The sequence below is a fragment of the Pan paniscus genome, chromosome 12, assembly GCF_029289425.2.
Source record: "Pan paniscus chromosome 12, NHGRI_mPanPan1-v2.0_pri, whole genome shotgun sequence".
NCBI lineage: Eukaryota > Metazoa > Chordata > Mammalia > Primates > Hominidae > Pan > Pan paniscus.
Window position 1 is genome coordinate 93,797,290 of NC_073261.2, and position 23,694 is coordinate 93,820,983.

General features: G+C 38.7%; 1 protein-coding gene across 3 annotated transcripts in view; it reads right to left on the bottom strand.

The window, feature by feature from the left end:
- TTC27 (tetratricopeptide repeat domain 27) overlaps positions 1 to 23,694 on the bottom strand; it is a 194,860-nt gene that overhangs the window by 123,656 nt on the left and 47,510 nt on the right. For all 3 annotated transcript variants that reach the window (XM_003822003.4, XM_034952913.3, XM_063594999.1), the window contains exon 9: positions 18,360 to 18,426. In XM_003822003.4, coding sequence (XP_003822051.2) covers positions 18,360 to 18,426 — 67 coding nt within the window. The remainder of the gene's footprint in view (positions 1 to 18,359; positions 18,427 to 23,694) is intronic.

Genomic DNA, 23,694 nt, shown 5'->3' on the forward strand with positions numbered 1-23,694 from the left:
CACAGAGTTTCAGCCTTGATAATAAGAGGCAATGAGTAACTGAACACATGGACCTAAATATAAGCTGATATAATTTGCTATTACCATAGAATTCTAGCTACCCACTATTTCTTTTTGTTTGTTTTTTTTGAGACAGGGTCTCACTCTATTGCCCAAGCTAGAGTGTAGTGGTGCAGTCTCGGCTTACTGCAACCTTCGCCTCCCAGGCTCAAGTGATTCTCCTGCCTCAGCCTCCTGGGTAACTGGGGCTACAGGCACTTGCCACCACAACTGGCTAATTATTTTAATTTTCTGTAGAGACAGGGTTTCACCCAGGCTGGTCTCGAACTCCTGGGCTCAAGCAATGAGCCCACCTTGGCCTCCCAAAGTGCTAGGATTACAGGTGTGAGCCACCACGCCCATCGGCTACTCACTAATTCTCTGAGTGGAAAACAAAATACATCAAGGAATAACAGGAACTGTAAAACTTGCAGTGACTGCTCTATATTCTGTAGAAGATACTTTATGCTATCTTTGTATGAAAAAAGTAAATCTAGGCATTAGAAAAAATTATCTCCAAATTAAATATAGTATTCCACATGATTTAGCAATTCCATTTCTGGGTCATGCCTGAAAGAACTGAAGTCAGATATTTGCATACCAATATTCATGGCAGCATTATACACATAGCCAAAAGGCAAAAACAACTCAAATGTTTGTGAAGGAATGGATCATAAAATGTGGTATAGGCTGGGCGTGGTGGCTCACGCCTGTAATCCTAGCACTTTCGGAGGCCGAGGCAGGTGGAACACTTAAGGTCAGTAGTTTGAAACCAGCCTGGGCAACATGGTAAAACCCAGTCTCTACTAAAAACACACAAAAAAATTAGCTGGGCGTGATGGTGGGCATCTGGAATCCCAGCTACCCGGGAGGCTGAGGTAGGAGAAGTGCTTGAACCCAGGAGGTGGAGGTTGCAGTGAGCCGAGATCGCGCCACTGCACTCCAGTCTGGGCGACAGAGTGAGACTCTGTCTCAGAAAATAAATAATAAATAAAATAAAATAAACAAAAATGTGGTATAGAAACAACAGAGTATCAATCCGCTTTAAAAAGGAATAGCATTCTGATATAACAACACAGATGAACTTTGAGGACACCATGCTGAGTGAAGTCAGTCACAAAAGAACAATTTTTTTTTTTTTTTGAGGTAGAGTCTCGCTCTGTCACCCAGGCTGGAGTGCAGTGGTGCAATCTTGGCTCACTGCAACCTCCGCCTCCCAGGTTCAAGCAATGCTCCTGCCTCAGTCTCCCAAGTAGCTGGGATTACAGGTGCATGCCACCACGACCGGCTAATTTTCGTATTTTTATTTGTTTATTTATTTTTACTTTCATAATATTTTATTTTATTTTATTTTATTTTATTTTATTTTATTTTTTGAGATGGAGTTTTGCTCTTGTTGCCCAGGCTAGAGTGCGACGGCGCCATCTCAGTTCACTGCAACCTCCACCTCCTGGGTTCAAGGGTTCAAGCGATGGTCCTGCCTCAGCCTACCAAGTAGCTGGGACTATAGGCACCTGCCACCACACCCAGCTATTTTTTTTTTTTTTTTTTTTTTTTTTTGAGATAGAGCCTTGCTCTGTCACCCAGGCTGGAGTGTGGTGGCGCGATCTTGGCTCACTGCAACCTCCGCCTCCAGGGTTTAAGTGATTCTTCTGCCTCAGCCTCCCGAGTAGCAGGGACTGCAGGCGCGCACCACCACGCACGACTACTTTTTGTATTTTTAGTAGAGATGGGGTTTCACCATATTGGCCAGGCTGGTCTTGAACTCCTGACCTCGTGACCTGCCTGCCTCGGCCTCCCACAGCGCTGAGATTACAGGCATGAGCCACCGTGCCTGGCCTAATTTTTTATATTTTTAGTAGAGATGGCATTTCACCATGTTGGCCAGGCTGGTTGTGAACTCCTGACCTCAGGTGATCCACCCGCCTTGGCCTCCCAAAGTGTTGAGATTACAGGCATAAGTCACCACGCCTGGCCTACAAAAGAACAAATATTTTATGATTCCCCTTAAACAAGGTACCTAGAGTAGTCAAACTCATAGGGCTAGAAAGTAGAATGGTAGTTGCAAGGGCTAAAGGGAGGGGAGAAAGGGAGTTATTGTTTAATGGATACAGAGTTTGGAAAGCTGAAAAAGTTCTGCATATTGATAATACTGATGGTTGCACAACACTGTGAAGGTACTTAATGCCACTGAACTGTACCCTTAAAAATGGTTAAGACGGTACATTTTGTGTTATGTATATAAAAAAATATGTATTTTACAAAACCACTACTGTCAAAATCCTTAAAAAGACAGAGCAGGCTGGGCGTAGTGGCTCACACCTGTAATCCCAGCACTTTGGGAGGCCAAGACAGGAGGATTGCTTGAGCCCAGGAGTTTGAGATCAGCCTAAGCAACAAAGCAAGACCCTGTCTCTAGAAAAAATAAAAAATAAAAAAAATAAACCTGGTGTGGCAGTGCACACCTCTGGTACCAGCTACGTGACGGGCTGAGGCAGGAAGATCGCTTGAGCCTGGGAGGTCCAGGCTGCAGTGAGCTGTGTTCATACCAGTGCACTTCAGCTTGGGCAACAGAGCAAGACCTTGTGAAAAAAAAAAAAAAAAAAGAAATAGCAATCTTACATTCAAATTTTGTATTGCTAAAAACATAAACAGAACATATAAAGACAGAAATATAATTACACCCAAAGTAATATTTCATTACTTTTTTAAAGTCACTAATAATTTCTTATTTTTTTTAATAGAGATGGATCTTACAATGTTACCCAGGTTGGTCTCAAACTGCTGGCCTCAAGTGATCCTCCTGTCTTGGCCTCCCAAAGTGCCGGGATTACAGGCATGAGCCACTAGGCCTGGCTAGTAATAATATTTTGTATGAAGCATCCAGTATGCATATATACCACGCTCCCAAATTTCAGAATTTTTTTCCCAAAAGCTGGGTTATTTTAGCCCATGAAAAGGCTCTGATATGTTTCTGTATAGTTAATTATAGTAAACACTTTAATTTCAATTATTTCTCCCAAAGGACACATTTTTATGAAGATATAAAATACTACATGTTGTTAATTCTTATAATTCATATTTTTATTCCAATAATTCATACTCATTTCTTAGAAATGCTAAGAAAATTTCTGAACAGTTCACTCTAAAACTGGTCCTAAATAACAGAGATTACCAAAAGGCTGACGACTAGAGAGTTAGCCTCTTGTTCTGAGAAAAATGCAGTAACTACTCAACTGCAAAAGCCTCTACAACGGTGGTTCTAACCAGAATTTTATTTGTTCTCGATACAAGTTTGCTGTTTTTGCTATTTTGTTATTCATTTTATTTATTAGTTTTATTTAATAAACATTTATATAACACATTCTATGTGCTGGTCAGGCACTAGTCTAAGTGCTTTACAACAGTAATGGTATCTTTTCATAAGAAGAAGTGCTAACTGTGGTCCAGTGTACCATTTTTTGTTTTGTTAGAGCTTTACTGTCCTGTTTGACTGTCCTAAGGTCTCAAAGATGTTCTCCTACATTCATCCTCTAAGAGCTTTATAGTTTTGCTTTTCACTTTTATATATTTGATCTATCTGGAATTATGTTTTATATACAGTATGATGTAGGGGTAAGATGCCCATTTTTCCTATAGGTATATAAATTATCTAGTAATATTTATTGAAAAGTCTATCCTTTCTCACTGTTTTACAACTCCACCTTTGCCATAAATCACATGAACTGTATATGTATGGATCTCTTTCTAGACTACTGGTTGATTTATATTTCCTTGTGTCAAAATGTCTTAATTCTGTGTTTTTAAAGAGCATAAAAATAACTTCAAGAGCTTGTTAAAACACAGAGTTCTTGGCTCCAACCTCAAAGGTTCTGACTGAACAGGGTTTAGGGTGGAGCCGGAGACATTCCATTTCTAACAAGCTCCCAGGTGACGCTGATGCTGCTGGTCCAGGGACCCCAATTTGATGAGCACTGTCCTAAAATAGGTCTTGCTATCTGACAACAGAAGTCCTCCCCTCCAGCTCTGTTCTTCAAGACTGCCTGAGCTATACCCTTAGTCCTCTGCATTTCCATATGAATTTCAAAGTCAGCTTTAGCTTCACGAAAAAACAACAGAAACAATAAAAACAACAAATTTAAAGTTCTGGGACTTTCTTAAGGATTGTATTAATTATGTAGGTTAATTTGGAAAGACTTGAAATTTTAAAACATGAAGTCCTCATGAACAAGACATATCACTCCGTTTATTTACATCTTCATTAATTTATCTTAATTATGTTTTATAGATTTTTTTTTTTTTTTTTTTTGAGACAGAGTCTCACTCTGTTACCCAGGCTGGAGTACAGCAGTGCGATCTCAGCCCACTGCAACCTCCACTTCCTGGGTTCACACGATTCTCCTGCCTCAGCCTCCCAAGTAGCTGGGATTACAGGCATTCACCACGACGCCTGGCTAACTTTTTTTTGTATTTTTTGCAGAGACAAGATTTTACCATGTTGGCCAGGCTGGTCTTGAATTCCTGACCTCAAGTGATCTGCTCACCTCGGCCTCCCAAAGTGCTGGGATTACAGGTGTAAACCACCGAGCCCCACCAGATTTTTAGTATAGAGATCTCATAAATCTTTTGATAGGTTTATTCCTAGGAATTTGATGTTTTTTGACACTATTACAAATGCTTTTCTCTTTTTAATTTTTAAAAACTGTGGTAAAATACATATAACATAAAATATACCATTTTAACAATTTTTAAACACACAGTTCAGTAATGTTAAGTACATTCACATTGTTGTACAACCAGTCTCCAGAACTCCTTTCATCTTGCAGCTGAAACTCTATACCCATTAAACAACTCCCAACCCCCTTCCCCCAGCCCCCGGCAACCCTTTCTGCTTTTTGGTTCTATGAATTTTGGCTACTCTAGGTACTTCATGTGGAATTACATAGTTGTAAATGCTGTCTTATTTTTAACCATGGATTCTATTAACTGTGGTAATTTGATGAAATATCAGCTAAGTTATAAGTATTTGGTTAAAAATCAAAATGGGTTTGAAAAAGAGCCCTCAGAAAGTTGGTGGATTCAAAAATCCCCGCTTCCATGGCTGGGTGTGGTGGCTCACGCCTGTAATCCCAGCACTTTGGGAGGCCGAGATGGGCAGAACACTTGAGCCCAGGAGTTCAAGACCAGCCTGAGCAACATGGGGAGACCTGTCTCTACAAAAAAAAAAAAAAAAAACTAAAAAATTAAAAAAGAAAATCCCCACATTCAGAATTAGCACACTGCTGAAAAACCTCATGCCATTTGCAACCATGTACTTATCCATGAGATGGAATTTCCACCACTTTTACACATCAAAACAAAGGCCAGAAACCACTTACAAATAACATTTGTGTGCCTGTCTTAAGAAAAGTTCTCTCATTTCTTACCTCTCATTGACCAAAATCTATAAAAGGTGACTCATTGAGCCAGTAAACTTTTACAAGTATGTAATCTTTCATGTAATTTTAATATTTTTATGACTGTTGTGAATAGTGAAATAAACTAGTAATATTTATTTTATTTATAGTTATAATGTTTTATAAATTAAAGAATCAATTCTCTTCAGCAATTGTTGATAAGGTGTATAAGAGGATATTTTGAGAACAAAAGAGAAGTATTCATTAAAGATTAAGAGATGCAGGCCAGGTGCGGTGGCTCACGCCTGTAATCCCCCAACTTTGGGAGGCTGAGGTGGATTGATCACCTGAGGTCAGGAGTTCAAGACCAGCCTGGGCAACATGATGAAACCCCGTCTCTACTAAAAATACAAAAATTAGCTGGGCGCGGTGGCGTGTGCCTGTAATCCCAGCTACTTGGAAGACTGAGGCAGGAGAATCACTTGAACCTGGGAGGTGGAGGTTGCAGTGAGCCGAGATTGCGCCATTGCACTCCAGCCTGGGCAGAGAAAGACTGTCTCAAAAAAAAAAAAAAAAAGTAAATATTCATATGATGACAAGCTATATATGTACCTAAGAAGGACTTATTATTTTATTCAGCTAGCAATTTCCCACTGTATGGGCATTTCCCTCATGCCCCAGAAAAGTAGCAAAGAAAATTCTGCACCATCATCAAAGAGGATCTAGAGTGTCATTTCTATTAAAAATAAATTTCCTTCTCATTCTTATCACTGCATGTTTCAAATAATCTTCTTCCAAAGGTCACTAGGATCCCTTTAAATGACACACAACCAGGCTACTCCTTTAAACACTGAAGGCGCTTTCAGATAGCTGCTTTTTCCATACATAAATCAAAGCCAGCTCAGAGCTCTCCTTGTGCGTGATTGTTTGGCTACACTAAAGCCAAATCGAACGATGCCCACCCAGGTCACGCTGATCTTCCAAAGCAAGGAACAAAGAAATACTATAAAAAGCAGAGCTATCCCCACTTTTTAATTATCTACTTAAAAGAGCATTCATTTTTGAAATCAGTACCAAATGACAATAAGTTTAAAATTCCAAGTTTAATCTATAAATAATTCCCAGTAGAAGTGGAAGAGCAGTCCAAATCCCCTATCCTTGCTAGGTAGGTCATTTAAAAACTTTTTCAAATCTACTCTTCCCTAAGTCTCACTATTACCCTCAACAAAAGGACCCAAATACAACTTACATTCTCCCGTCTCCTTGCCTTTGCTTATGCTATATCACTCCATCTAAACCCTATCTGTTGTTCAAGTCCAACTCAAGTCCTCCCTTAGTGAACAAAGCCTTCTTTGACTGCTCAGTCCTAAATATTGTCTTCCTTTCTTAGCAACTAGAGGATATCTTTATCTGTGCTATCCATTTGTAGTTTAAAGGGCCTAGTATTGCTAAGTACAGTTTCATAAATTTCTCTGACCTGGGCTAAATTAAAAATTCCATGAAGGCAAGTCCCATGCTTTATGCCTTTATTTTTTCCACAACATCTAGTAGCATGCTTGGCAAATTTTGAGACTCTGGATCTTCTGCCATTAAGCTTTTAAAACTTTCTCTGCTATGCAAATTTTCATATAGGCAGCAAAGACACCAGTGATCAATCTGTTGGTCACTTGGCTTCTTCAAAAAAGAAAAACCTCTGCATTCAGGAGATTTTAAGCAAAATGTTCTATAACAAAACCATGTTTTTTTCTTCATCATTGTTAAAGCAAGCAATGTTACCTGAGGACCTGTTGTACACTGTCTTGATTCAAGTCAGTTTCCAAAAACCTACTCATGATGACCTTAAGCAAGGGCTTACTGTATATCCTTCACCCAGTTCCCCAAATGTTAATGTTTTGCCACATGACCAATAGTTTACTTTCCATACCAGATATAGATTCTACTTAAAACAGTATTTACAGACTTAAAATAAATTCTACTAATTACCTATTTTTATACTGATTAACACAAGTTGCTAGAAATCATATATTAATGCTTCACTTTATTTCAATTACCTATGCTATTCTATATACAAGTCTCATGTGCTAAGAAATGTTAAGATTTTACGTTCATCCTAGCTATCTTTCTATTTGTTATTTCTGTTGACTCTCAATCACAAAGGGGAAAAAATTTCAATTCAACAAATATTTTTTCAATATCAATAATCTGTGTTAAATGCAAAGGGTCAAAAGTACCCCCAACTTGAGCTGTAAATAGTATATTCCCCCCATTAACTTTGGGATTTCTTTTACATGCAGGTTTCCAAAAATATATGGGGAAAACTAGCTTGATTTTGCTTCAGAAAAGCAGTAAACTTCGTAACGAATGTGAACACTAAGTAATTTCTTATTGGGAATTTGTTCTACATTTTTTCCACTTAATAATTAGGTAAATTGAATAGTTTGTGTTGTACTTCTGAAACTGGTGGCATAGAATAATCAATATTGAAACCCAAGTCTATATTGATAATCTTAAATAGTATAGCTCTAAATAAATCTGGTCATGTGAATTCTTCCCTTTAGTGAAGTATATGACAGATGAACAAAACCCATATTCAGTATTGTGACCTGTTTTGAAAAATGCATACACCTATATAACCACTATTAAATCAAATTATAGAAATTGTTCATCATCCTAAAATATTCCCTTGCAACATTTTGTAATCAATCTGTGATCTACTTTCTGTCATTACAATGTAGTTTTGCTATTCTAGAATTTCCATTAAATTGAATCATACAGCCTGGCTTCTTTAACTCACAATAATGTGTCTGAGATTCATCCATGCTGTTGCATTTATCAGTATTTCATAACTTTTTATTGTTGAGTATTATTTCATCAGAGGGATACACGGCAGTTTATCACTCATTTGTTTTGATGGACATTTGGGTTGTTTCCAGTTTTAAGCTATTATGGATAAAACAGCCACGAGTATTTGTGTACAACTCTTTGTGAGGACATATACTTTCATTTCTCATGGCTAAATACCTGGAGAAGCAATTGATGATTAATTTTATAAGAAAATGCCAACCTGTGTTCCAAAGCAGTTGTGACATTTTGCATTACCACCAGCATTGTATGAGAGTTCTAACTACCCCACATAGTGTTATGTAAGTCTTTTCAGTAATGTATAGTGGTATCTTGTTGTGGTTTTAATTTGCATTTCTCCGATGACTAATGTTATTACACATCTTTCAAGCTCCTTTTGGCCATGCATATATCTTTGTTCAAGTGTCTGTTCAAATATTTTATCCATATTTAATTGGTTGGTTTCTACTATTGAGTTGAAAGGGGTCTTTATCCTAAGTAAAAGTCTTTTGTGAGATACATGCCGTGTAAATATTTTCTCCTAGTCTATGGCTGGTGTTTTCATTTTCTTAATGTTGTCTTCAAAAAGCAGAAGGTTTTAATGTTAATAAAGTCCAATTTATCACTCTTTTTCTTTTATGGTTCATGCGCTTAGTGTCCTAGCTAAAATTTCTTCACTACCCAATGTTATAACAATTTTACTTGAAGAAAACATAGGAGGAAAATTTTGTAACATTGAGATCAATGATTTAACTTCATGAATGACCTTCACATATAAATTTCTTCTCTGTTTTCTTCTGTGATCCATGGATAAAATATGCAGTTTAATTGCTTGGTTTACAAACATCTGGGGTTTTTCTAGATATGCAATAGTTATTTATGTCATTTAATTCAATTACAGAAAAAACTAAGTACTATATGTAATCTATGGAAAAAACTATGTACTATATGTAATCAATTTCTTAATTTATTCATTTATTCTTTCACTTATGGAGATTTGTTTTATGTCCCAGTATATGGTCTTGCTGCACTTACCATACGCATTTGAAAACACCATGTATTCCAAGCGTATTCCATAAACATCAATTCAGTCAAAATGGCTGATGTTGCCATTTATCTATGTATTTACTTGCTGTTTGCCAAGTTGTTCTAACAATTGCTGACAGAGGGGTGTTAAAATATTCAACTATGATTGTGACATTGTCTGTTTTTCAATTTAGTTCTATCCATTTTTGTTTCATGTACTGTGGAGCCATTATTAGATACATACACATTTATAATTACTATGTCTTCCTGATAAATATTCCCTTTATTATTATAAAGTTGTCCTCTCTGTCTCTGGAAATATTCTTTGTAATGAAGCCCATTTTACTTTATAATAATTTAGCAAATCTAGCCTTGTTATACTTACTGTTTTCATGGGATAATATTTTCCATTCATTTATTAACAACCCATCTGAGTCTTCACATTTAAAGTACATCTCTTCTAGGAAGCATATAGTTGTCTCTCGCTTTTTAATTCCATTATCAATCTTTGACTTTTATTTGGAGTATTTATCCATTAGCATTCAATATAATTATTCATATGGCTGGGTTTAAATATACCATTTTACCCTTTTGTTGTTGTTGTTCCATTATGCTGCTTTTCCTGCCTTCTTTTTAGATAATCTGAATATATTTTAGGTTGCCACCTTGACTTCTTACTGGATTTTTAGCCAGATGCCTTTGCATTTTTAAGTGGATGCTCTAGAATAATAATATCTTTAATTTTTCACAACCTACAATAGTGGAAAATTAATAGAGTAATCCTTCACATAAAATGTAGAAACTTTGCAACCACATAGGATCACTTGTTCACCCTTGAATGCCGTCTAAATATGTTAGAAAATACCAAGAAATGGCCAGGTGCAGTGGCTCATGCCTGTAATCTCAGACTTTGGGAGGCTGAGGTAGGCGGATCACCTGAGGTCAGGAGTTCGAAACTAGCCTGGCCAACACAGTGAAACCCCATCTCTACTAAAAATACAAAAACTAGCTGGGTGTAGTGGTGCATGCCTGTAATCCCAGCTACTCGGGAGGCTGAGGCACAGGAATTGCTTGAACCCAGGAGGTAGAGGTTGCAGTGAGCCAAGATTGTGCCATTGCACTCCAGCCTGGGTGACAGAGTGAGACTCCATCTCACACACACACAAAAGAAACCTAAAAATAAAATCACCCAATGTATTCCCTTCTTCCAAGCAAAAAAGTCATCTCCAGAATCTTTCTGCCTTTGATCATTCCCCAGTATCACCAGGCAGTTGGATTTTTTGTTTTTGCACCTTGCCCACAGTTGATAATTTTTTTCTGCAGAAGGGTGGTTCCAATCAGAACCACTACAGAAGCAGCCGGGCGTGGTGGCTCATGCCTGTAACTCCAGCACTTTGGGAGGCTGAGGCGGGCGGATCACTTCAGCCTGGGAGTTCGAGACCACCCTGAGCAATATGGTAAAACTCCATCTCTACCAAAACACAAAAAAATCAGCTAGGCATGGTGGTTCACGCCTGTAGTCCCAGCTACTCGGAAGGCTGAGGCAGGACAAATGCTTGAGCCCAGGAGACAGAGGTAAGCTGAGATCGTGCCTTTGCGCTCCAGCCTGGGTAACAGAGTGAGACTACATCTCAGAAAAAAAGAAACCATTACAGAAGCAGAAGTCCTCCAAATGATTTTAGAATCCGCATGTCAATTTCTGCAAATAAAAAAAAAATGCCTATGGGGATTCTGATTGCTACGGATTTAATTTGAAGCTCACTTTTACAAGAATTGTGAATTCAACATATTGAGCCTTCCGATCCACAGATATGGTAAATCCATTTATTTAGATAATCTCTAATTTCTCTCAATAGTCTTTGTCATTTTCAGCATAGAGGTCTTGCATTTTAGTTGTAATTATTTGTAAATATTTGATTTATTTAAGGCTATTGCAAATGATTTTAAAATTCTTTTCCCAAGTATTGCTAGCAAATATAATTGACTTTTTTATATTGACCTTGCATTCTAAGAACTTGCTTGTTAGTTCTAGTAGCTTTCATGTTCATTCTTAAGAGTTTTCCTATGATATAAACATGTCACCTCTGCATAAAGGTAGTTTATATCCTGATTTCCAATCTGTATACCTTTTATTTCTTCATATCTTCTTCTTATCTATTGCACTACTGGGATTCTAGTTCAACTAGAAGAGAAGTGAAGAAAGCAGACAATCTTCCCTTTTTTCTGAGCTTAGGGGGGAAAGACTACTTTTCACCAATAATGATTTTAGCTAGATGCACTTAATCAGGTTGATATTCTCTTCTATTCCTAGTTTACTAAGAGTTTTTATAATGAAAGGTGTTGAATTTTGTCAAAGGCTTTTTTGTTTCTATTAAGATAATCATTTGGTTTTTCTCCTTTGCTCTATTAATAAGGTGAACTGCATTGTTTCATATTAAACCAATTTTGTATTCCTGGGGTAAACACTATTTGGTCATGATATATTATCCTTTTTATACATTACTGTTTCATATATTTTATCCAATTTTATAGTTGTTGACAATGGGAATTAAAGTCCAGTAACAGTGGGCCAGAAGGGAAATTCTAATAAGCATTAACCTCAAGACATGGTTAACTGTAGAAGACAAAAAAAAAGCGGTCAGTCCCCAGGTCATTTCTAATTTGCAAGAGAACTTAAGGAACAGGCAGGCTGGGCGCAGTGGCTCATGCCTGCAATCCCAGCACTTTGGGAGGCCAAGAAGTGCAGATCACCTGAGGTCAGGAGTTCAAGAACAGCCTGGCCAACATGGTGAAACCCCATCTGTACTAAAAATACAAAAATTAGCTGGGCATGGTGGTGCGTGCCTGTAATCCCAGCTACTCAGGAGGCTGAGGCAGGAGAATCATTTGAACCGGGAGGCAGGGGTTGCAGCGAGCCAAGATTGCGCCATTGCACTCCACCCTGGGGGACAGAGTAAGACTCCATCTAATAATTAAAAAAAAAAAAGGAAAAGGCAAAGCAGAGCAATTAGTTTCAACGAGAAGGTGAAGGTATTTGCAGTTGTTGTTTCCTCTTATTTAATGTCTTTTTTTTTTTTTTTGGTTGCTGTCAAGACATTCTGTTTATGTTTTCTTTTCACCAGGCTGACTATGACATGTGTAAGTACAGTTTTGTTCATTTTATTTTGCTTAAGTCTCACTGTGCTTGTTCCTCTATACTGTGAGGTAATTCTGAAGTAATTAACTCTGGTAATAAAACTATCAAAAGTACAAGCACTAATAGTTATATTGCCTATCTTAATAAATTACAATTAAGAAATGAGTAATTCCCTAGAAGAAAAATGGGTAATCATTTTCATCTGTAAAACGGATTAGCAAACTATGTTATGATCATAGATAAGTATTTATTAAACAGCTTTAAAGTCAATAGCAGAAAAAGAAAATACATAAAATATAATGTGTAACTTCCAAAGATCTTTTTCCTTCTTTCATTTACAGAGACCTAGGGGCTTCAGGTAGAGTCAAAAGGCAAGCTGCCAGTATCAATTCACACTCACTTAAACAAACTTTTTTTTTTGAAATTTGTTTTTTTTTTAATTTATTATTATTATACTTTAAGTTTTAGACACATGCACACGTATGTTTATTGCGGCATTATTCACAATAGCAAAGACTTGGAACCAACCCAAATGTCCAACAATGATAGACTGGATTAAGAAAATGTGGCACATATACACCATGGCATACTATGCAGCCATAAAAAATGATGAGTTCATGTCCTTTGTAGGGACATGGATGAAATTGGAAATCATCATTCTCAGTAAACTATCGCAAGAACAAAAAACCAAACAAACTTTTTTTCCCCCCGAGTCAGAGTCTCACTCTGTCGTCCAGCCTGGGGTGCAGTGGCGTGATCTCAACTCACTGCAACTTCCGCCTCCCGGGTTCAAGCGATTATCCTGCATCAGCCTCCTGAGTAGCTGGGATTATAGGCGAGCACCACCACGCCCAGCTAATTTTTGTATTTTTTTTTTAGCAGAGACAGGGTTTCACCATGTTGGCCAGGCGGGTCACAAACTACTGACCTTGTGATCTGCCCACCTTGGCCTCCCAAAGCGCTGGGATTACAGGCATGAGCTACCCCACCCAGCCTAAACAAACTTTTGCCAAGGAAAACTGAAAAACCTGTATGAATTAACTAAACTGTTCCCATTTTCAACAATAAAAGGAAATTAAAAACATTACTGAATGTCATGACGTGGCTCATCTGAAGGGAAATAATGTAGATAACACAGCTAATTTTAAGTTATCAAGCTGATACAACATAAATGGCTCTCTAAAACAATATGGGTTATTTTTACTCTGACTCAGCTTTCCTGCAACATGCAGATATAATATCTCAGAAATAGCATCACATAACAGCAACCTTAAACAAGTAAAGCTATTCCTCTTAGGACAAGTTTCTGACTTTGCTAAATTAAAACATTTTCCCAGCATATTTCATAAATATTTCAACCTGCTGCACCAAAATGAAAACACTGGCAAAAATTTCTCCAAAAAAGAGATTTCACCATCATTCTAGTAAACTTTGGGACAGTTAATCAAAACTGAACAAAATTCAGGACCAAGAGCCATTCATTTGTTTATTCAATAAATATTTACCAAACACCAAATAACCACTGTCCCTGTCTCTCCAAGTGCTTACAGACTTCTGGTAGGAGTATTAAGACTTCTATTGGCCGGGCGCGGTGGCTCACCCCTGTAAATCCAGCACTTTGGGAGGCTGGGTGGCTGCATCACCTGAGGTCAGGAGTTCGAGACTAGCCTGGCCAACATGGTGAAACCCCATCTCTACTAAAAATACAAAAATTGGCCTGGCGCAGTGGCTCACGCCTGTAATCCCAGCACTTTGGGGGGCCGAGGCGGGTAGATCACGAGGTCAGGAGATCGAGACCATCCTAGCTAACACGGTGAAACCCCATCTTTACTGAAAAACACAAAAAAATTAGCCAGGTGTGGTGGCGGGCGCCTGTAGTCCCAGCTACTCAGGAGGCTGAGGCAGTAGAATGGCATGAACCCGGGAGGCAGAGCTTGCAGTGAGCCGAGATCGCGCCACTGCACTTCAGTCTGGGGTGACAGAGCAAGACTCTGTCTCAAAAAAAAAAATAAAAATAAAAATTACGCGGGTGTGGTGGCCCATGCCTGTAGTCCCAGCTACTCGGGAAGCTGAGGCAGGAGAATCGCTTGAACCCAGGAGGGGGAGGCTGCAGTGAGTTGAGATCGCGCCATTGCATTCCAGCCTGGGCGACAAGAGCAAAACTCCATTTCAAAAAAAAAAAAAAAAGACTTCTATTATATTTGCTCTTCTATCAACAGAGGAAGACATCTTGTAGCCTCAATAGTTCACAACCCTAGTCCCAGGCCACCAAGCTGCTGCTAGAGCAGGGAAATGGATGCCCAGCAAGAAAAACCCATGCTGTTTCTTTCCTCTCTGTTCCCTTCTCTTCCACATCTATGGCCAATTCCAAGCAGATCTTATCCATTTAGCCTGCTTGAAAATAGGAATGCTCTACTACAAACTAGCATCACTGAATGCTATGAGTGTACCAGCCTCTACCTACTCTGGAGTACTTTCATAGATGTTCTGCAATATGATCCTCAAGTAAAGTCTTTTGTGTTGGGATAGGGGCATTTTCTCTTTCCCCCATTTTACAGAAGAGAAAGATGAAACAGATGGTTATTCCTAGTATCATGCAGTACTACCTAAATTATGGAACCAAGTAAGTGACACAGCTCTTGAATAGACATCAACCCTATTCCAGGGTGTAGGATATATATTTCATTCATTTTCTTATTCTGCATGCATTTATTCACAACAACTATGAGTAAAGCATTGAAGCACTGTCACAACCCTTGTAGAGAGCCTAGAAAAGAACAGAGCCCAGTCTCTAAAACTGAGTTTATAGTCTCGTAAGGAAAAGACATATACACACACACACACACACACACACACACACACATACATATATATAAATAATTATAATATAAGCCAAAATATGAACCTTGCAAAAAGAGAGGCACAAATAAAAGTTCAAGAGTTCAGAAGAAGTAGGGTAGCACCTAGAAGTAGTCCCTCTTGTCTCAAATACAAATGCTCCTCAATATATGATGGAGTTACATCCTGATAAATCCATCATGAGTTGTAAATGTTCTAAGTCAAAATGCATTTAATAACACCTGTCCTACCAAACATCATAGCTTAACTTAGCCTGCCTTAAATACGTTAGCCTACAGTTGGGAAACATCATCTAACACTGAGCCTATTTTATAAAAAAAAAAAAAAGCTGAATATCTCATGTAATTTATTGAATACTGTACAGAAAGTGAAAAACAGAACGGTCGTATAGGTATTCAAAGTATGGTTTCTACTTGAATGAATATCATTTGCACACCATTGCAAATTCAAAAAATCATCAAACTTTCATAAGTTGGGGGCTGTTTGCACTCTTTTGGAGTTACATAGGATTTAAATAAAGTTTCTTTCTTCATTGAAACCAGGGACCACTTTTAATTCATCATCTTATCCACTTCGGTATCATGCACAAAGAAGGGACAGGAGGAAGAACTGATAGATGAAGAGCTGACAAGGGCTGACAAGTTTTTCTGGTTTATTTTGTATGTTTCATTTGAGATTAAAAAAATGTCAGGGAGACAGTGCAAAGCCCAAAGTATGTGTGGGGCTCTTAAAAGTCCTCCTCACATAGAAGTTTCTTGCCCTACTTCTCCAATTAAAGATTTACTCGGGATTAACTCATCTCTTTAGAAGAGTTAGGCCTAGCACTGTGAGTCATTGTAATCAAACAGCTTTCCTCCAAAAAGAGGTCGGTCTTCAGGATGGTTCTGATTGTAAGAGGGTGGGAGGAAAGCAGAAAAATCACACAGCATAAAGGCCTGAGCGGAGAAGTATAAAACCTGAATTTATGACCTTCACTGCAAGCTAGGAATGATGAGTTACCCACCATCAGAAGTTACTGATTACTTCACAGGTACCTCACAGTGCAAGGGAATGAGAATAGGTTAAAGAAAGGAAAAGTTTTAAAGAAAGGGAACCCCCGCCACACACACAAGAAATGCTAAAAAATTAACTGTTTGAATGTAAAAAGAGTGTGCTAGTGTCTTCAGGATAACTGTGGTAATATATATGCTGCAATAAACTGCTTATGGACCAATCCCAAGAAACTGTTACTACTGGCCAGCAGGAACATTTCCTGTCATATGCCACATCCCTGTTTACTTCCATCATCAGAGAAAGCCAAGCATCCAGGTCACCATTCATCACCTAGACACTTGTCCCCATCCAGTCCCTACCCTGACTCAAGCTCACAGCCAGTCCAGACCTTCCCTAGCCTTCCCCCATCCCTCATTTCACACAGATCTATGTTCAGTGTCACCTTCCCACTGAGACCTTCCCTGAACACCTTGTCTAAAACAGCTGCGCCCATCCCATTCTTAGTCTCTTAACCTGCTTTATATTTCTCCTCAGCACTTCTGTGAAATAGCTGGTTCTCTCTTTGTCTACTCTGTATTTGACATAAACTCCAGAACACAAAAGGCTTTATTTACTGCTATACCCCCAATGACTAGTACAATACCCGTATATATTATTTAGTAGATATATATCAGCTGAATGAATAAATGAAAAGTACATAATATGTTTTTTATATGCCCTTTAAAATTTGTTAACACTTTGTCAATTCCTTTATAGCACATGTAATAAATAATAAGGAACATTTCCACAGTTACCTAAAACACACATAATATGATGATACACACCAAAGATTTCTGAGAATACTGAAGTGGGAAAATAAAACACGCAACCAGAGGACTCAAACGACTAACACCTAACCAGTTCAAACAGGGTATGTAGGAAATAGTAACGTGAAAAGTTTATATTACAGTACAAAATAAGCTAGCTTTTTTTGTTTTGTTGTGTTTTGTTTTGTTTTGTTTTGAGTTTGAGGCGGAGTCTCGCTCTCTGTCACCCAGGCTGAAGTGCAGTGTGGCTCACTGCAACCTCCGCCTTCCGGGTTGAGGTGGTTCTCCTTCTCAGCTTCCAGTGTAGCTGGGGTTACAGACATGTACCACCAAGCCCAGGTAATTTTTGTATTTTTGGTAGAGACAGGGTTTCACCATGTCGGCCAGGCTGGTCCGAACTCCTGATCTCAAGTGATCCACTTGCCTCGGCCTCTCAAAGTGCTGGGATTACAGGCATGAGCCACCTCGCCCAGCCACAATCTAGCTTTTCTTTCTAGCCAGTAAAAGTATTTTATTTTGCCTTATCCGAAAAATAACAAAGGAAGAAAACAACAGAATTCTAACTGTATTCCCAACTAAGATAATGAAAATGCCTTTGAAAAAATGATATATCTTAAGCAACTTGTATTCATTAAAGAACATATGTATCTTCCTTTATCCATAAAGCCAAAATATACTGACTGACCCCTTCGTCTGTGACTTTTCTCTTCTTAAAAGCCCTTCTTGATCTAAAATCCTCAAATATCTATTACTCCATCTTTCCTTTTCACTGCTATTCTTCTCCAACTGTGATCTTTATCTATTAACTTTATTTCCTTACACCATATTCCCTCTGAATTCTCTGTAATGAGGGAACTGTCCAGAGAGTCCACTGAAACTGTCCTAGAAGTAACCAATGCACTCCTAATTGTCCAATCCAGTGGTCTCTTCTCTGTCCACATTTATCTCCGGACTGCTCTAGACTGTTGAACACTGATGAGCACACCATGCTCTTGACATCTTTCTAACCCATGGTCTCCCGGTCCTGCTCCTAGCTTTCTTTTTCACCATGACCATGTAGGCGTAGCACTCAAATTAAGAGTTGCAGACTCTTAAATCAGCAGCAAGATACATGTGACTTAGAAACTAAAGTGATAAGATTTTTCTCCACCTTATTTCCTTAGGTGGCAGTGTTTCAACATAAACAATCCAAGGCAAGACCATACCAGAGGAAGTAATTTACCAGGAAAAAAATGAAATGGAAGAGAAAAAGACATTACTCACTGATGTAAATGCCAGAAGCTCCTCTTCAGTTAATGTGTGCACTGGGTTATTCTTTTGAAAATTAGTGCTTTAAATTAAGAAAAAAAGGTAAATTAATTATAAGATGCATGTTGTAGCTAATGAAATATAATTTTTAAAAAGTAAAGTAAACTGCTATATTTTATATATTTGAAAGCAGATATTTAAATATTATGGGGGCCGGGCACAGTGGCTCACACCTGTGATCCCAACACTTTGGGAGACTGAGGTGGGCAGATCACAAGGTCAGGAGATCGAGACCATCCTGGCTAACAAGGTGAAACCCTGTCTCTACTAAAAATACAAAAAATTAGCCGGCCGTGGTGGCAAGCACCTGTAGTCCCAGCTACTCCGGAGGCTGAGGCAGGAGAATGGCGTGAATCCGGGAGGCGGAGCTTGCAGTGAGCCGAGATCGCGACACTGCACTCCAGCCTGGGCAACAGAGCGAGACTCTGTCTCAAAAAAACAAAACAAAACAAAACAAAACAAAAATAAATAAATAAATAAATACTATGGCATTATATACAAATGTAGAGTTTGTCAAAGATAGGTATAAAAATAAAATGCTGACAAATAAAATGCGATTGGTGTACTAAATGTCAACATAATTTATCTTTTTTTTTTTTTTTTTTTGAGACAGGGCTCACTGTGTCACCCAGGCTGCAGTGCAGTGGCACACACTTGGCTCATCACAACCTCCACCTCCTGAGTTCAAGGAATCCTCCCAGCTCAGCCTCCGGAGTAACTGGGACTACAGGCGTACGCCACCATTCCCAGCTAATTTTTCTATTTTTGTAGAAATGGAGTTTCACTGTGTTGTCCAGGCTGGTCTTGAACTCCTGGGCTCAAGTGATTGCCCACCTCAGATTCCCAAAGTGTTCGGATTACAGACATGGGCCACTGTGCAGCCAACATAATTTACCCTCCTAGGAAAAAAGAAATTCAATATGTGCCACTCAGCAAAGAAAATGAAAAGAATTATTATGACACCAAGTCTTATTTATTAAACTCATGCCAAAAAAAAAAATGTTTTTATAACAGCTGTCAAGGAGGCAGAACAATAGGCATTCTTAGATCTTGCTGATCCAGGATCAATTACATTATTGGTAGGATCATTTTAGAAAACAATTTGGGCCGGGCACGGTGGCTCATGCCTGTAATCCCAGCACTTTGGGAGGCTGAGGCAGGTGAATGAATCATGAGGTCAAGAGATCGAGACCATCCTGGCCAACATGGTAAAACCACATCTCTACTAAAAATACAAAAAATTAACTGGGGGTGGTGGTGCACGCCTGTAGTCCCAGCTACTTGGGAGGCTGAGGCAGGAGGATTGCTTGAACTTGTGAGGCGGAGGTTGCAGTGAGCCAAGATTGCGCCATTGCACTCCAGCCTGAGTGACAGAGCAAGACTCCATCTCAAAAAAAAAAAGAAGAAAACAGTTTGGCACTATTCTTTGTGAACATTCACATATCTTCGACTCAGTACTTCCATCCTAGATATAGAGACCAGAGGAATTCTTGAACAGATATATCAAGAATGAGATACATAAATATCCATAGCAATATTGTGTATAATAGGAAAAATGCGGCAACAATCCAAGTGCCCAAAAGAAAAACGACAAATTGTTGTATATTCATCCAACAGAATGCTATACTGCAAAGTAAATTGCAGCTACATATAACAACATGCATCACAGGAATACAATAATGAGAGAAAACAAGCAAATCACAGAGGACTATATATTTATTATAAGATACCACTTTTATAAAGCTCAAAAACAAGCAAATTTAAGCAACTGACTTACAAGCATACAAAACATGAAATTAAAATTTTTTTAAAAAGGCAAGAAAATGACAAACATGAGATTCAGGATAACAGTTAACTTTTCACCAGTGTTCTTTTTATTATTAGACTATTCCAAATGGAATATTAAATATTCTTAATATATGAAATATTCCACATATAATAATAATATATATGGAATATATATAAGTGGATATATATGGAATGTAATTCCAAATATTCCATATATTAATTTAAAAAATTTTAAAGGGCATATAAATGTATATAAATATTTCATATATTAAGAATGAAAAGAGGCTAGGCGCAGTGGCTAATGCGTATAATCCCAGCACTTAGGGAGGCCGAGGCAGGTGGATCACGAGGTTAGGAGTTCAAGACCAGACTGGCCGAGATGGTGAAACCCCGTCTCTACTAAAAATACAAAAATTAGCTGGGCATGGTGCCAAGTGCCTATAATCCCAGCTACTCGGGAGACTGAGGCAGACAATTGCTTGAACCCAGGAGGCAGAGGTTGCAGTGAGCCAAGATCGTGCCACTGCACTCCAGCCTGGGCAACAGAGCAAGAATCCATCACCAAAAAAAAAAAAAAAAAACAGAATGAAAAGAAAACACTGTCTTATAAAATATAACATATCCTTATAATTTTCAATACTGTTTAAGGATTTTATAATGACCATAAATTGTTTATATAATAATTTTTAAATGAACCAATTTTTATTGTTGGAAAAGAAAAAAATCAATGAAGGGAAAAGGAAAGAACTATGAAATGATTTTATTAAAAACACCTACAAGACAAACACACATGAATGCATACAAGCAGTCAGGTAGAATGAGGTATAAGAGAGGTGGGGCAAGTTCCAGCATTTGGTCGTCAGGTAAAAATCCAACTCAAGCAGGAAGCCAGTGAACAGCAAGAGTCTAGGGAAGGAGCCTGAAGCTATCCCCACTGTTGTGCCAATCTACAATGCATAAGAATTCACCTTCTCAGGCTAGGCACAGTGGCTCACGGCTGTAATCCCAGCACTTTGGGAGGCTGAGGCGGGTAGATCACCTGAGATCAGGAGTTCAAGACCAGCTTGGCCAACATGGTGAAACCCTGTCTCTACTAAAAATACAAAAATTAGCTGAGCTTGGTGGTGGGTGCCTGTAATCCCAGCTACTCAGGAGGCTGAGGCAAGAAAATCGCTTGAACCTGGGAGTTGGAGGTTGCAGTGAGTCAAGATTGCACCATTGCACTCTAGCCTGGCTGACAAGAGTGAAACTCCGTCTCAAAAAAACAAAACAAAAAAAAAAGAATTCATCTTCTCTAAGTCTCCTTTCCAAACCAACCCAGCCTAACACAATGTCTAAGTCACCTCTTCATGGGGGTTAGCGACCACAGGGATCAGACAGAGACCAGGCAATATAAGAAAATCACTATTTAAAAACCCCACAGTAAATTAGTACATGCAAATCATAAATTCATTACTATTCTAACCACAGGTTTATAAACTGCATCAGATGCACTAAGATTCAGAAAATAAGCAGGTGGTTTCTACCAAACAATGAAGAGTTAAACTGCCGGTGAAATCAATTCTGTGCTTTTATCTGCTCTATATATTGAAATTCCGCTGAGATCTTCCCTTGGGAAAAACAAGTATCCAGAAAAGACGAGCATTTTCTGGATTTTTAGTCCTCTCTTAAATGTAAAGTTTACCTCAATATAGCTATAGTTCAGCTGACGTAATGCCTGGGAATACATTTATTTGGCATAGTTTAATTTCCTGATGAGATGACAATTATGAATTTGCCAAAATAACATTTTCTTAAGTAACATAAAGAAGAACTCAGAATTTGGGGTCAGTAAAACTTAGATTCAGATCCTAATTGCCACTCTGTAATTCTGAACAAGTCATTTAGCCATGTGAACCTTGTTTTCCCACCTGAAGAACTGAGAAAAATAACAACGCTTGGTGTTGTTAGACTATTGATGAGGGTTAATGTGAAGGTACATGGTATAATGCCTACCACATACTATTGTTCATAAATGGTTGCTATTCATATTATTAACATACTAAATGTTGTTATGGATTGAACAAGTATTTTTTATGCAGTAAACATAAATTCTGTCACTGGAGGGCCAGGTGCGGTGGCTCACGCCTGTAATCCCAGCACTTTGGGAGGCCGAGGTGGGCGGATTACGAGGTCAGGAGATCGAGACCATCCTGGCTAACACAGTGAAACCCCATATCTACCAAATACACAAAACAAAATTAGCCAGCTGTGGTGGTGGGCGCCTGTAGTCCCAGCTACTCAGGAGGCTGACGCAGAAGAATGGCATGAACCCAGGAGGTGGAGCTTGCAGTGAGCCGAAATCGCGCCACTGCACTCCAGCCTGGGGTGACACAGCGAGACTCTGTCTCAAAAAAAAAAAAAAAAATTCTGTCACTGGAATAAATAATGTTACAGGAAAATTGCTTTGGATTTAGAAACAGAACTCTGTATGTGTGATCCATTTTAAAATAAAAAGGAACTGTAGAACTGAATTCAACTTTTATATAAAAGAAAACTTACTATTGCATATATGAAGTAAAATGCTATAAGGTGAACACCACAGGGTGAGTTCTACTGAATTAAAAGAATAAGATTTTGACTGGGCACGGTGGCTCACCCTCATAATCCTAGCACTTTGGGAGGCTGAGGCGGGCGGATCACCTGAGGTCAGGAGTTCAAGACCAGCCTGGTCAACATGGTGAAACCCCGTCTCTACTAAAAATACAAAAATTAGCCAGGTGTGGTGGCACACGCCTGTAATCCTAGCTACTTGGGAGGCTGAAGCAGGAGAATTGCTTGAACCTGGGAGGCGGAGGTTGCAGTGAGCCGAGATGGCGCCGCTGCACTCCAGCCTGGGCGACAGTGCAAGACTCTGTCTCAAAAAAAAAAAAAGAACAAGATTTTTTCAAATGCTCCCTTTCTTAAGTTGCCTATTACTAATTTAACGGTATCAATATTATAGCTTTGTGAGGGATTCTATTTTGAACATTAATAAATCTCTTGATGACAAATGGGAAATTCATTTAGTCTAAAATTACCTTTCAAAGAATTTGTTTTTTTTTTTTGAGACAGAGTTTCACTCTGTCACCCAGGTGGAGTGCAGTGGCGTGATCTCAGCTCACTGCAATCTCCCGGTTCAAGCGATTCTGCCTCAGGCTCCCAAGTAGCTGGGATTACAGGCGCCTGCCACCACACCCAGCTAATTTTTGTATTTTTAGTAGAGACAGCCTGGTCTCAAACTCCTGACCTTGGGTGATCCATCCGCTTTGGCTTCCCAAAGTGCTGGCATTACAGGCATAAGACACCGCACCTGGTCAATGAAAATGTTAATTACAAAATAAAAGAATAACTTTGGAGAAGCCTAGCAAACACCACTTTAATCATGTGATCGAAGTTAACATCACCAGTAGTGGGGCAAACCCAAATCATATTCTACCTGCTAGGATGCAATGAGAATAACAAAACTTCATTTCTCTGACAT